We start from the raw sequence: 15405 nt of genomic DNA, 5'->3' as shown, positions 1-15405 counted from the left end.
TAGGTTGGACACAGATGAAGTCCTTTAGGTTGGACACAGATGAAGGCCTTTAGGTTGGACACAGGTGAAGTCCTTTAGGTGGGACACAGGTGAAGTCCTTTAGGTGGGACACAGGTGAAGTCCTTTAGGTTGGACACAGGTGAAGTCCTTTAGGTTGGACACAGATGAAGGCCTTTAGGTGGGACACAGGTGAAGGCCTTTAGGTTGGACACAGGTGAAGGCCTTTAGGTTGGACACAGATGAAGGCCTTTAGGTTGGACACAGGTGAAGTCCTTTAGGTTGGACACAGGTGAAGTCCTTTAGGTTGGACACAGATGAAGGCCTTTAGGTTGGACACAGATGAAGGCCTTTAGGTTGGACACAGATGAAGGCCTTTAGGTTGGACACAGATGAAGGCCTTTAGGTTGGACACAGATGAAGGCCTTTAGGTTGGACACAGATGAAGTCCTTTAGGTTGGACACAGGTGAAGGCCTTTAGGTTGGACACAGATGAAGGCCTTTAGGTTGGACACAGATGAAGTCCTTTAGGTTGGACACAGGTGAAGGCCTTTAGGTTGGACACAGATGAAGTCCTTTAGGTTGGACACAGGTGAAGGCCTTTAGGTGGGACACAGGTGAAGTCCTTTAGGTTGGACACAGATGAAGTCCTTTAGGTTGGACACAGATGAAGTCCTTTAGGTTGGACACAGGTGAAGGCCTTTAGGTGGGACACAGATGAAGGCCTTTAGGTTGGACACAGATGAAGTCCTTTAGGTGGGACACAGGTGAAGGCCTTTAGGTGGGACACAGATGAAGGCCTTTAGGTTGGACACAGATGAAGTCCTTTAGGTTGGACACAGATGAAGGCCTTTAGGTTGGACACAGATGAAGGCCTTTAGGTTGGACACAGATGAAGGCCTTTAGGTTGGACACAGATGAAGGCCTTTAGGTTGGACACAGGTGAAGTCCTTTAGGTTGGACACAGGTGAAGGCCTTTAGGTGGGACACAGATGAAGGCCTTTAGGTTGGACACAGGTGAAGTCCTTTAGGTTGGACACAGGTGAAGTCCTTTAGGTGGGACACAGGTGAAGGCCTTTAGGTTGGACACAGGTGAAGTCCTTTAGGTTGGACACAGGTGAAGTCCTTTAGGTTGGACACAGATGAAGTCCTTTAGGTGGGACACAGGTGAAGTCCTTTAGGTTGGACACAGATGAAGTCCTTTAGGTTGGACACAGATGAAGGCCTTTAGGTTGGACACAGGTGAAGTCCTTTAGGTGGGACACAGGTGAAGTCCTTTAGGTTGGACACAGGTGAAGTCCTTTAGGTTGGACACAGATGAAGGCCTTTAGGTGGGACACAGGTGAAGGCCTTTAGGTTGGACACAGGTGAAGGCCTTTAGGTTGGACACAGATGAAGGCCTTTAGGTTGGACACAGGTGAAGTCCTTTAGGTTGGACACAGGTGAAGTCCTTTAGGTTGGACACAGATGAAGGCCTTTAGGTTGGACACAGATGAAGGCCTTTAGGTTGGACACAGATGAAGGCCTTTAGGTTGGACACAGATGAAGGCCTTTAGGTTGGACACAGATGAAGGCCTTTAGGTTGGACACAGATGAAGTCCTTTAGGTTGGACACAGGTGAAGGCCTTTAGGTTGGACACAGATGAAGGCCTTTAGGTTGGACACAGATGAAGTCCTTTAGGTTGGACACAGGTGAAGGCCTTTAGGTTGGACACAGATGAAGTCCTTTAGGTTGGACACAGGTGAAGGCCTTTAGGTGGGACACAGGTGAAGTCCTTTAGGTTGGACACAGATGAAGTCCTTTAGGTTGGACACAGATGAAGTCCTTTAGGTTGGACACAGGTGAAGTCCTTTAGGTGGGACACAGGTGAAGGCCTTTAGGTGGGACACAGATGAAGGCCTTTAGGTGGGACACAGATGAAGGCCTTTAGGTTGGACACAGATGAAGTCCTTTAGGTTGGACACAGATGAAGGCCTTTAGGTTGGACACAGATGAAGGCCTTTAGGTTGGACACAGATGAAGGCCTTTAGGTTGGACACAGATGAAGGCCTTTAGGTTGGACACAGGTGAAGTCCTTTAGGTGGGACACAGATGAAGGCCTTTAGGTTGGACACAGGTGAAGGCCTTTAGGTTGGACACAGGTGAAGGCCTTTAGGTGGGACACAGGTGAAGGCCTTTAGGTTGGACACAGATGAAGGCCTTTAGGTTGGACACAGGTGAAGTCCTTTAGGTGGGACACAGATGAAGGCCTTTAGGTGGGACACAGATGAAGGCCTTTAGGTGGGACACAGATGAAGGCCTTTAGGTTGGACACAGGTGAAGGCCTTTAGGTGGGACACAGGTGAAGGCCTTTAGGTTGGACACAGATGAAGGCCTTTAGGTGGGACACAGATGAAGGCCTTTAGGTGGGACACAGGTGAAGGCCTTTAGGTTGGACACAGGTGAAGTCCTTTAGGTGGGACACAGGTGAAGTCCTTTAGGTTGGACACAGGTGAAGTCCTTTAGGTTGGACACAGGTGAAGGCCTTTAGGTGGGACACAGGTGAAGGCCTTTAGGTTGGACACAGGTGAAGGCCTTTAGGTTGGACACAGATGAAGGCCTTTAGGTTGGACACAGGTGAAGGCCTTTAGGTGGGGACACAGGTGAAGTCTAGTCCTAGACTAAAAAAACATCTATCATGGAACGAGTCTTAAAGAGATCTTAAATTAAATTCGGACTGGAGAAAACACCATGCTTAACACCAAGCTAAAACCACCACAATGAGTCGATGTTGACAATCCTTGGCTTCATGGGGTGCTTGATAAGTGAGCACCAGTCCAGCCGATTCTAAGGCTCTCTCTCTCTCTGTCCTCTCCTTCAGAGGAAGACTCTCCTGGCGCTGGAAAAGGAGGATGAGGAGGAGAGGAACAAGACCATCGAGAGCCTGAAGACCGCTCTAAGGACACAGCCTATGAGGTACGCAGTACATGTGAGACACACACACACACACACACACACACACACATTCCTATTGACTCATACTTGTCCACTTATGCGTCCTCAGTTTTCTTTATGATGTATGTGTTAACGATGGGAGTCTCGGAGCGTGACAGGCGGGGCAGGCTTGCTTGCGTCTGGGTAAACGCGTCTATTCATCATCGTTACCCTGGCTGCATGTGATTAATCACCAGGCCTGGAGAGCCTGGGTCACTGTGTTGAGAGCTGTTCTCCAGCCTCGGTTCCCCTCTGTCCCCCAGCACCACTCTGTCCCTCGTCCCCCAGCACCACTCTGTCCCTCGTCCCCTCAGTCCCCCAGCACCACTCTGTCCCTCAGTCCCCTCAGTCCCCCAGCACCACTCTGTCCCTCAGTCCCCTCAGTCCCCCAGCACCACTCTGTCCCTCGTCCCCTCAGTCCCCCAGCACCACTCTGTCCCTCATCCCCTCTGTCCCCCAGCACCACTCTGTCCCTCATCCCCTCAGTCCCCCAGCACCACTCTGTCCCTCGTCCCCTCAGTCCCCCAGCACCACTCTGTCCTTCGTCCCCTCTGTCCCCCAGCACCACTCTGTCCCTCAGTCCCCTCTGTCCCCCAGCACCACTCTGTCCCTCAGTCCCCTCAGTCCCCCAGCACCACTCTGTCCCTCGTCCCCTCAGTCCCCCAGCACCACTCTGTCCCTCGTCCCCTCAGTCCCCCAGCACCACTCTGTCCTTCGTCCCCTCTGTCCCCCAGCACCACTCTGTCCCTCAGTCCCCTCTGTCCCCCAGCACCACTCTGTCCCTCAGTCCCCTCAGTCCCCCAGCACCACTCTGTCCCTCATCCCCTCTGTCCCCCAGCACCACTCTGTCCCTCATCCCCTCAGTCCCCCAGCACCACTCTGTCCCTCGTCCCCTCAGTCCCCCAGCACCACTCTGTCCTTCGTCCCCTCTGTCCCCCAGCACCACTCTGTCCCTCAGTCCCCTCTGTCCCCCAGCACCACTCTGTCCCTCAGTCCCCTCAGTCCCCCAGCACCACTCTGTCCCTCAGTCCCCTCAGTCCCCCAGCACCACTCTGTCCCTCGTCCCCTCAGTCCCCCAGCACCACTCTGTCCCTCGTCCCCTCTGTCCCCCAGCACCACTCTGTCCCTCAGTCCCCTCAGTCCCCCAGCACCACTCTGTCCCTCAGTCCCCTCTGTCCCCCAGCACCACTCTGTCCCTCATCCCCTCAGTCCCCCAGCACCACTCTGTCCCTCGTCCCCTCAGTCCCCCAGCACCACTCTGTCCTTCGTCCCCTCTGTCCCCCAGCACCACTCTGTCCCTCAGTCCCCTCTGTCCCCCAGCACCACTCTGTCCCTCAGTCCCCTCAGTCCCCCAGCACCACTCTGTCCCTCAGTCCCCCAGCACCACTCTGTCCCTCGTCCCCTCAGTCCCCCAGCACCACTCTGTCCCTCGTCCCCTCTGTCCCCCAGCACCACTCTGTCCCTTGTCCCCTCAGTCCCCCAGCACCACTCTGTCCCTCGTCCCCTCAGTCCCCCAGCACCACTCTGTCCCTCGTCCCCTCAGTCCCCCAGCACCACTCTGTCCCTCAGTCCCCTCAGTCCCCCAGCACCACTCTGTCCCTCAGTCCCCTCTGTCCCCCAGCACCACTCTGTCCCTCAGTCCCCTCTGTCCCCCAGCACCACTCTGTCCCTCATCCCCTCTGTCCCCCAGCACCACTCTGTCCCTCGTCCCCTCTGTCCCCCAGCACCACTCTGTCCCTCAGTCCCCTCAGTCCCCCAGCACCACTCTGTCCCTCATCCCCTCAGTCCCCCAGCACCACTCTGTCCCTCGTCCCCTCAGTCCCCCAGCAACACTCTGTCCCTCGTCCCCTCTGTCCCCCAGCACCACTCTGTCCCTCGTCCCCTCAGTCCCCCAGCACCACTCTGTCCCTCAGTCCCCTCTGTCCCCCAGCACCACTCTGTCCCTCGTCCCCTCTGTCCCCCAGCACCACTCTGTCCCTGAGTCCCCTCAGTCCCCCAGCACCACTCTGTCCCTCAGTCCCCTCTGTCCCCCAGCACCACTCTGTCCCTCAGTCCCCTCAGTCCCCCAGCACCACTCTGTCCCTCGTCCCCTCAGTCCCCCAGCACCACTCTGTCCCTCGTCCCCTCAGTCCCCCAGCACCACTCTGGCCCTCGTCCCCTCAGTCCCCCAGCACCACTCTGTCCCTCGTCCCCTCAGTCCCCCAGCACCACTCTGTCCCTCATCCCCTCTGTCCCCCAGCACCACTCTGTCCCTCATCCCCTCAGTCCCCCAGCACCACTCTGTCCCTCAGTCCCCTCTGTCCCCCAGCACCACTCTGTCCCTCATCCCCTCTGTCCCCCAGCACCACTCTGTCCCTCGTCCCCTCTGTCCCCCAGCACCACTCTGTCCCTCCTCCCCTCAGTCCCCCAGCACCACTCTGTCCCTCATCCCCTCAGTCCCCCAGCACCACTCTGTCCCTCGTCCCCTCTGTCCCCCAGCACCACTCTGTCCCTCATCCCCTCAGTCCCCCAGCACCACTCTGTCCCTCAGTCCCCCAGCACCACTCTGTCCCTCAGTCCCCTCAGTCCCCCAGCACCACTCTGTCCCTCGTCCCCTCAGTCCCCCAGCCTCTTCAGTCCCCCAGCCCCTCTGTCCCCCAGCCCCCTCAGTCCCCCAGCCCCCCCAGTCCCCCAGCCCCTCTGTCCCCCAGCCCCTCTGTCCCCCAGCCTCCCCAGCCCCTCAGCTCCCCCCCCCCCAGTTCCCAAGCAGCCCCCCCAGCCTCCCCAGCTCCCCCCAGTTCAGAACTACCAATCCACATTCCAAATGTCCGTTTGTCCTATAAACACTTCTAGCCCGTTGTGGTCGAACGACGTTTACGACTTTGTGTCTGATCTTGGCTCCTCATCATTCTGTAACGGAGCCAGTCAGCTGCGGAATGAGTCTCTCTCCTCGGATGCGGTGCGTGTAGGCCCCCGGATGGTGTAGTCGGGAGGTCATATTGACCCTGTTATCTCAACACGTTTACTGTATTTTCCTGTGGTGCGCTGGCCCAGAAAATTGATGATAAAGTCAGTCACGGCCCCTGCCCCTGCACTCTCTTTTTATTGCTTCTACGACACTCACGGGTACGTTTCCCCCCCTCCCTCTCTCTCCTCCCCCCAGGTTCGTGACGCGCTTCATCGACCTGGACGGCCTTACCTGCATCCTGAACTTCCTGAAGAGCATGGACTACGAAACCACTGAGTCCCAGATCCACACGTCTCTGATCGGCTGCATCAAGGCGCTGATGAACAACTCCCAGGGCCGCGCCCACGTCCTCTCACACTCCGAGAGCATCAACATCATCGCCCAGAGCCTGGCCACGGAGAACGTCAAGACTAAGGTGTGTGTGTGTGTGTGTGTGTGTTTGTGTGTGTGTGTGTGTGTGTGTGTACGTGTGACTCCAACTCCGGTACAGCAGATAATAAAGCATTTCTGTACGGACGAGATAAAGACCCCTCTTCTTCTTTTCTGCTCTTTTACATTTCAACTTATCTAGCAGACACTTTTATCCAAAGCGACTTACAATTAAAAAAAAATATTTGACCTTTATTTAACCAGATAAAATCAGTTGAGAACAAATTCTCATTTTAAATGATGATCTGGCCAAGAGGCCCCGGCAAGAATAAAAGCAAACATACAAACAGAAATACTCATGGTCAACATAGAACAATACATACAATACATTAGAACGGCAAAGGCAGTGAAGATAAATAAATAAAAACAAGTCTCCCTGAAGTACCTAAGGGCTAAGTGCCTTACTCAAGGACACACTAGTGGTGGTGTTCCCAGGTCTTACTCAAGGACACACTAGTGGTGGTGTTCCCAAGTCTTACTTAAGGGCACACGAGTGGTGGTGTTTCCGAGGTGGGATTTCAACTCATGACCTTCTGATCACCATTCCATCTCACTAGTATCCACTAGGCCACCACTGCACTATTCTACTTTACTCTCTATTCTATTGTATTCCACTCTACTCTACTCCTATTCTAATCTACTCTTCTCTGTTCTGTTCTGATCTCTTCCCAGGTGGCGGTTCTGGAGATAATGGGCGCGGTGTGTCTGGTGCCAGGCGGCCATAGGAAGATCCTGGAGTCAATGCTGCATTACCAGAAGTTCGCCTGCGAGAGGACGCGCTTCCAGGTAGGACACCGTCGCGTCATCACGACGCTCGATGACCTTCACCAAGAGCTCAACGATAGGGGATCGTTTCATACTTTGTTTCAAGTGTTTAATTTCCCATTTTTCCATCCATCCATCCATCCATCCATCCATCCATCCATGTATTATCACAACACTTCCGAAAAGTATATCATGTTGCATGGTTTTATTCGTCAGAATAAGTGTTGAATCAAAGCAGCCTTACAATGGAGTGAGGTGGTCAGTGACTGTGGTGTTCAGTGACCGTGGTGGTCAGTGACTGTGGTGGTCAGTGTGTGAAGCCTCATGCCTCTCTCTCTCTCTCTCTCTCTCTCTCTCTCTCTCTCTCTCTCTCTCTCTCTCTCTGTGTGTGGTAGACTCTGTTGAACGACTTGGACCGCAGTACGGGCCGCTACCGGGACGAGGTGAACCTGAAGACGGCCATCATGTCCTTCATCAACGCCGTGCTCAGCAAGGGGGCCGGGGAGGTGGGTACTGCTCTCTTACCACTACGTAGCCTACGTAAGGCCTTCATAAAGCCTACATACTGCATATGCTTCACAGGGGGAGGTGGGTTCTCTTCTTACACACTTTAGGTTTCATTACTGATGAAGTAATAATAATAATAATAATAATAATAATACATTACACTTATATAGAGCTTTTGTAGACACTCAAAGACGCTTTACAAACTGAAAAGATTGAGTAGTAATGGTAAAAAGAAACAAAAAAGAAATAAAAGAAAGTATAGGGGTCTCATTTTTAGATGACTAAATCTAAGTCTAAGTGTCTTTGTAGGACAATCTCCTCTGTATACTGCAATTACACCTAGATTTTGGACGGAGAAGCGGCGAACAAGCAACGCCAGCGTCCTCTCTCAACCGGCATTTTTTGAAAAGCTCAAATTTGTATCAAGGTTTTATGAAAGTCCTTGGTTCTAATTTTTAGATTACTAAATCTAAGTGTCTTTGTAGGACAATCAAGTAGACAAAACAAGGCCTTTATAAAGCCTGCATAGGCCTCTCAAGGGTCTGGGGAGGATTCTACTGAAGGTTTCATTACGTATGACTAGGTAGCCTACATAAGGCCTGTATAAAGCCTGCATGTATGGCTCACAGGGGGCGGGGGAAGGTGGGGTCTCCTCTTACTTAGGCTCTTTACCGTCACATGTATATCTGGTAGTCTTATTATATTATTATTATTTTTCTTTTTTAATTAGACCTTTATTTAACCAGATAAAATCAGTTGAGAACAAATTCTTATTTTCAATGACGATCTGGCCAAGAGGCTCCGGCAAGAATAAAAGCAAACATATAAACAGAAATACTCGTCAACATAGAACAACACATACAACACATTAGAACGGCAAAGACAGTGAAGATAAATAAATAAAAACAAATAGAAACAAAATCAACTAACCTATGTATGGAAAGAGAGCGGTGTGTGTGTGTGTGTGTGTGTGTGTGTGTGTGTGTGTGTGTGTGTGTAGGGGGGGGGGGCAATCAGCAGGCACAACAGTCAACTATGACCTGCTGAAGTTTATTTTTGAAAATGGTAATGGTATTACATAGAGTATAGCTGTGATTTGTAATGTCTACGTATGGAAAGTGTCAACACCTGTGAACGATTGTACCCCCCCCCCCCCCCCCCACAGTCGAGTCTGGAGTTCAGGATTCACCTACGGTACGAGTTCCTCATGTTGGGCATTCAGCCCATCATCGACAAACTACGTTCCCACGACAACTCCACGTTAGACAGGTGAGTCGAGGTGTTGTCCTGCTAACACTGACACATCCAACCCCTGGGCCCAGTTGATCAGAATGATCCCGATTCCTTATTTTTTTTACTATCCAGGGTCAGATCTTATCTGGCTGATTTTGAGTCGTGTAGTCGGGAAATCAGCCAGCTTGATCCGATCCTAGATAGCAACAAAAGAATCGGGATCATCCTGATCCAGATGAAAGGTTTTGAACAACCGGGCCCTGTAGATTAGACGTCTAACATCTACATACGACTGTACGTTGGGACACCCAGCTGTAGCAGGCTCTGTCTAACCGCTAGGTGTTGTTGTGTTGCTGTGTCGTTGCAGGCATCTGGACTTCTTTGAGATGCTGAGGAACGAGGATGAGTTGTCCTTGTCCAAACGCTTTGAGTCTGTGAGTGATGCGTCTTCGTCTTTGCCTCTACAGCAGACAGACCTGTACTACACCTCAGGGGAGGCCGGGGGAGGGACAGGGCTCATCGTTAATGCACGGAACGGAATCAGGAAGGGTGTCAAACGCGTGCATGACAATGAGCCCCGTCCTCCGATTTCGGCCTCCACCAGCCTCCCTTGATGCTTGAAACCTGTAGTTTCCCTTTTGGTTTCTCTAGAACGATCTTCTAACGACAACCCCCTTGGATTGTTTCTCGGTTCCAGGTGCACATCGACACGAAGAGTGCCACCCAGGTGTTTGAGCTGATAAAGAAGAAGATGAACCACACGGACGCACATCCGCACTTTATCTCGGTCCTGCAGCACTGTCTCCTCATGCCACGTAAGTTAACCTTAGTCTCGGGCCATGTCGGTTTTTAACCGGGGGGTGCCGCCACCACAATTCAATCCCATTTCCAGGAAAAACCGCACAATGTGAATCTTCTCCCGCAGCGGTCGAGTGAACGTCGTTCTTGTTGTTTGAGGACGATCCACGCAGTCGTTATTGACGCAGAGGAAGGAGAATCCTGGAAAATCTCTGGGTTTTTCCCTGGAAAGCTGTTATCTTCAGCGGAGGCCTGCGAGTCTTCCAACTCTGACAGAAAAAGTTTTTTTTGTTTTGTTTTGAACCCCAGACTCTCTGGAGTTATTCAACGTTCCCCCCGCTGTTCCAGCTCTGACAGCTAGATTGTTTGTCCTCTTGGAGGGGGGTCAACACGGCGATAAATCACTCTCCTAAATAACTGCAGTTTAACCTGATGGACTAAAGTCTCTAGGTGGTTTGAGTGCGCTGGGAAGTTATTGTAGGAATGCTGCCTATGTGAGGCATGCGTCTCCAGAGGGTCATGGGATTGATAAGACGAAGTTGATCCACTACAGCCAACGTCTTGTTTCTCCACTTTACTGTGCTATATGTTCTCTCCTGTGGGAGTTGATGTCATTGACGGGGGTGGGGGGGTTCAAACCCGGGTCGTACTATATACTGTATGTGCCTTACAAGACTGTGTTTGACCGCTGAGCTGAAGCCTAGCCATGAGCTTGAGGAGCTCCAGGGATGTAATCTAAATGCTGCGTCTCTCTCTCTCTCTCTCTCTCTCTCTCTCTCTCTCTCTCTCTCTCTCTCTCTCTCTCTCTCTCTCTCTCTCTCTCTCTCTCTCTCTCTCTCTCTCTCTCTTCTCTCTCTCTCTCTCTCTCTCTCTCTCTCTCTCTCTGTGTGTGTAGATAAGCGCAGCGGGAACACGGTCCAGTACTGGCTCCTCCTGGACCGGATCGTGCAACAGATCGTCCTGCAGAACGACAAGGGTCACGACCCTGACGTCACACCCCTGGAGAACTTCAACGTGAAGAACGTGGTGCGCATGTGAGTGATTGGAGAGAGGCGGACACAAGAGGAGATGCGCAGCCCTGTGTGTTCTGGTGTGACTCTTCCTATCCTCTGATACCCTCCACAGATCAACGAAGGATTATGTGGATTTGAATAATTCAAATCCCGAAAGAACAGCATAAAGTCCTGTCCAATCTAGACACAAAACCCTAGCCCCTAGCGATCTACTCCCTAGCCCCCTACTCCCTAGCCCCTACTTCCTAGCCCCCTGCCCCTATTCCCTAGCCCCTAGTCTCTAGGCCTTACTCCCTAGCCCCTACCCCCTACTCCATGGCCTTACTCCCTAGGCCTTACTCCCTAGGCCTTACTCCCTAGGCCTTACTCCCTAGCCCCTACTCCCTAGCCCCTACTCCCTAGCCCCTACTCCCTAGCCCCTACTCCCTAGCCCCTACTCCCTAGCCCCTATTCCCTAGCCCCTACTCCCTAGCCCCTATTCCCTAGCCCCTACTCCCTAGCTCCTACTCCCTAGCCCCTACTCCCTAGCCCCTACTCCCTAGTCCCTACTCCCTAGTCCCTACTCCCTAGACCCTACTCCCTAGACCCTACTCCCTAGCCCCTACTCCCTACTCCCTAGACCCTACTCCCTAGCCCCTACTCCCTACTCCCTAGACCCTACTCCCTAGCCCCTACTCCCTACTCCCTAGCCCCCCTACTCCCTAGACACATGTGCAGACAGCACAAGTAGGAAACAGAGGGTTATTGTTTTGACATGAATTCTCTCTCCTTCAGACGTCGTCCTCCCAGTAACATATATCTCTATATGATGTCCCGTCTCCTCCAGGATTTACAACCCTGTTTTCTATCGTCTGCGTCGGTCTGCACCAGCACACACATCCTGACCTCCCCTTAATGCGCTCCACAAATCAATGTCATTTTCGTGGATTTGACCTGGGGATTTCCATAATTTATTTTTGGAAATATAATCCGCAACCCCCCCAGTAATCCAGAATGGAAGCTCTATGAGGGCCTTCTTACGGGGCTTATGGGGGGGCTCCCACTAGGGTGTAGAGGGGGATGATTTGGGATTGGGTTTACTGCCCCCCCCCCCCCCCTTACTGCTACTTCTCACTGATCACCACTGAATTGAGTTTCTGGTTAAGCCCTAAACTTGCAGTGAGACTGTGAGGTCACGACCCTGAGATCCTCCCTCCAATAATAATAATAATAATAACCTTTATTTGTAAAGCACTTTTCCTGCAAATGTTGCAGCTGACGTTGTTGTGTCTGTCTGTCTGTCTCTCTGTCTGTCGTCAGGCTGGTCAACGAGAACGAGGTCAAGCAGTGGAAAGAACAGGCCGAGAAGATGAGAAAAGGTACACACACACACACACACACACACACACACACACATACACACTCACACACATTCTCTCACACACACACACACACACACACACACTCACACACATTCTCACACACTCACACTCACACACACACTCACACACAGAAATTACGTTTAATAATCAAAGGAATACATCTGTAGAGAGATCCTAGTAGCGTGTCCCTGACTGACCCCTCTGTCCCTGGCTGACCCCTCTGTCCCTGGCTGACCCCTCTGACCCCTCTGTCCCTGGCTGACCCCTCTGTCCCTCTCTGACCCCTCGGTCCCTGGCTGACCCCTCTGTCCCTCTCTGACCCCTCTGTCCCTGGCTGACCCCTCTGTCTCTCTCTGACCCCTCTGTCCCTGGCTGACCCCTCTGTCCCTGGCTGACCCCTCTGTCCCTCTCTGACCCCTCTGTCCCTGGCTGACCCCTCTGTCCCTCTCTGACCCCTCTGTCCCTGGCTGACCCCTCTGTCCCGGTCCCCCCAGAGCACCATGAGCTGCAGCAGAGGTTCGACAAGAAGGAGCGTGAGTGTGACGCCAAGACCCAGGAGAAAGAGGACATGATGCAGACGCTCAACAAGATGAAGGAGAAGCTGGAGAGGGAGAGCACGGAGCACAAGGCCGTCAAGCAGCAAGTCACCGACCTCTCGGCCAGACTGCACGACATCAGCACCGTACGTTCCACAAACACACAAACCCCCTCTCTATCGATCTCTCTCTCTCTCTCTGTCCTCTATCTATCTCTCTCTCTCTCTCTCTGTCCTCCCTTTCTCTCTCTTTGCCAGGCTGCATGACGTCAGCACTGTACTTGACATAAACACAATCCCTCCTGTCCTCCCCTCCCCTCTCTCTCTCTCTCTCTCTCTCTCTCTCTCTCTCTCTCTCTCTCTCTCTCTCTCTCTCTCTCTCTCTCTCTCTCTCTCTCCCTTCTCTCCCTCTACCCCCCCCCCCCCCCACACACACACACACACACACACACCCCGAAGCTCTTGAGTGTATGTATACATTGCCCAGCGATGTATCTCATCTCAACAACAGCTATCAATCTAAAACTGAACTAAACTAAACTTACAGCAACATGCTGTCACGTTGTGTAACCTATGAAGTACGTGCTGTACGACAGCCGTGTGTGTGTGTGTGTGTGTGTGTGTGTGGACCCTTACAGTATGAAGTATTTACACTAACCGTCTGCGTCTCTGTGTGTCTCCAGAGGCCCAGCCTCGGCGTCCCGGGTGGACCCCCCCTCCCGCCAGGAGCCCCCGGGGGTCCCATCCCCCCCCCGCCCCCCCAGGCCGGCATGCCCCCTCCCCCTCCACCCCCTCCGGGGGGGGCACCTCCACCCCCGCCCCCTCCGCCCGGCGGACCCCCGCCTCTCCCGGGCATGGCCCCCTTCGGCCCCCCCCCGCCCCCGGGAGCACCGGCGTGCCCCGGGATGATGATGATGAAGAAGAAGAACATCCCCCAGCCCTCCAACGCCCTCAAGTCCTTCAACTGGGCCAAGCTGGCTGAGGTACGTACGGCAAGCCGCTAGGGGACACACTGTACCAGGATGTTGCTGTCGCGGCTTACACGGCTGTGTCGGATACAACCGGTATTCCAGTTCACGTGACAGGAGGTCGATACCTCTCTCTAAAAATATATATATACTCAAAAATGTTTTACTTAGCTCGTCAACTAGTAAATAAGTCTCTCTATTGCTTAACTTTACACATATTTCACAATATATTGTTTTGCTGTGCTGTGGTAGAGAAGGCAAGAGACCATCTAGTGTTCACACATTCAAGCCTCTCTTTTTCATTGTCGTCTGTGAGCGGATAGTTCCTATTATATACATTCTCATCTAGGTCTGTCTCAAACTATGCCGTGTTGGGTCCTTGAATTTGAGGGAATTGAGTCTTGAAAGTCCTTGAAAGGTGCTTGAATGTGATGTTTCAGAAGGTGTGGGAAGGAACCCTGTGTTGTGTTCCAAAGAAAGACACGTGTTCTGTCTCTGTCACGCGTCGCACTTCAGTGTCACAGCGTCGTACGAGGCTGTTAGACGTTAGCCCAACGTCGCGTTGGCGGCGAACGGCATTGTCGGCGCCCGTCGTCATGGTGACCTGTTTTGTGTTGCAGAACAAGCTGGAGGGGACTGTGTGGTCGGACGTGGATGACCTCAAGGTGTTCAAGGTCCTGGACCTGGAGGACATCGAGAAGACCTTCTCGGCCTACCAGAGACAGCAGGTACGGTTAACCGCTCGATTTTCACGGTTGTGTTTCGCTAGGTCGGCGGGCCAACTTCCTTTCTCCACAGATGTGTGTGCATGTTCGTGACTGACACCGTTGCCATGGTAGTTCCTGTTCTGTTCCATCAACACCACTTGTGCCGAACACATGCCGCATGCTTTAGCTCTCCCTAAACAACTCCAGCCAGACATTCCTAGTAGTACTTCTCCTTACTCGCTCCAGAACTCTAGTCGGCAGACATGCTGGAACATTCTCCCAACCCCCCCCACCACCCCCACCCCCATTCCAGCCATCTTTCCAGAACTCGATCGCAGGCGTTCTCTCCGTTTAGGACAGGAACTGGCTGGCTGGCTGGGGAGGGGGAGGGGGGTGGTGGTATCCTGGCCTAGCCTCAGACAGACAGACAGAAACGGCGGTTGTCAGGCGTCGTCGAGGGGGTGCGTCTGCGTTGAATGAATCATCGGCGGGAAGCTCGTCGGCAGGAAGCAGCTGCGCTGATAACGGTGTCCTTGAAACACAACTACGTCGACTACGCCAGAACAGAACAGAACAGAACAGAACAGAACCGCGTAGCGTGTTTCCACTCAACAACTGGTCTACACCCCCCCACCCCCTCCCCCCCCCTGCACGCTCTGCTAGTCACATGGTCGCTTCCCCTGACAAGAATGTGTCATGGAGGAGTTTCCTGGCGCATAAAGCACTTCTTTTTTTTTTTCTTCCCCCCTTTCTTCCCCCATGGTATTGCGAGCGGTAATAGGCCTCGACTGTTTATGATGTTATTGAAGCACAGTTAATTTGGCCTCTTCTCTCTCTCTCACTCTTCCACTTACTACGCCTCCCCCTCACCCATCCGTCTTCTCCGGTCGTTGATTTGGCTGAACTGACCTTTTTTTATGATGCACCTCTTTATGATTCACCATACTGCTGTAACTCACCATACTGCTGTAACTCACCATACTGCTGTAATTCACCATACTGCTGTAATTCACCATACTGCTGTAACTCACCATCAGGGCTCGACATTAAGGCTTGTCTGCTTGTCCGGGACACGTACATTTTATGTTCGGACAAGTGGACTTCCTTCTGCACTTGTCCGACGGACAAGTCAAAACAAAGAGAAAAATAAATCAATCAATAGCCTTTGTAT

At 52.7% G+C, this 15405-nt stretch overlaps 1 protein-coding gene across 2 annotated transcripts in view; it reads left to right on the top strand.

Annotated features, from left to right (window-relative positions):
- Positions 1-15405, top strand: part of daam1a (dishevelled associated activator of morphogenesis 1a) — a 72060-nt gene that overhangs the window by 38671 nt on the left and 17984 nt on the right. For both annotated transcript variants that reach the window (XM_080550202.1, XM_080550201.1), the window contains exons 5-16: positions 2859-2953; positions 6114-6333; positions 7020-7133; positions 7508-7618; positions 8785-8888; positions 9220-9286; positions 9550-9667; positions 10546-10684; positions 11963-12021; positions 12519-12706; positions 13243-13542; positions 14148-14255. In XM_080550202.1, the coding sequence (XP_080406328.1) occupies positions 2859-2953; positions 6114-6333; positions 7020-7133; positions 7508-7618; positions 8785-8888; positions 9220-9286; positions 9550-9667; positions 10546-10684; positions 11963-12021; positions 12519-12706; positions 13243-13542; positions 14148-14255 (1623 nt within the window). The remainder of the gene's footprint in view (positions 1-2858; positions 2954-6113; positions 6334-7019; positions 7134-7507; positions 7619-8784; positions 8889-9219; positions 9287-9549; positions 9668-10545; positions 10685-11962; positions 12022-12518; positions 12707-13242; positions 13543-14147; positions 14256-15405) is intronic.

The sequence above is a fragment of the Nansenia antarctica genome (genome assembly GCF_963989245.1).
Source record: "Nansenia antarctica genome assembly, chromosome: 1".
In the NCBI taxonomy this organism is placed as follows: domain Eukaryota; kingdom Metazoa; phylum Chordata; class Actinopteri; order Argentiniformes; family Microstomatidae; genus Nansenia; species Nansenia antarctica.
This window is presented reverse-complemented; position numbering and strand designations above follow the sequence as displayed.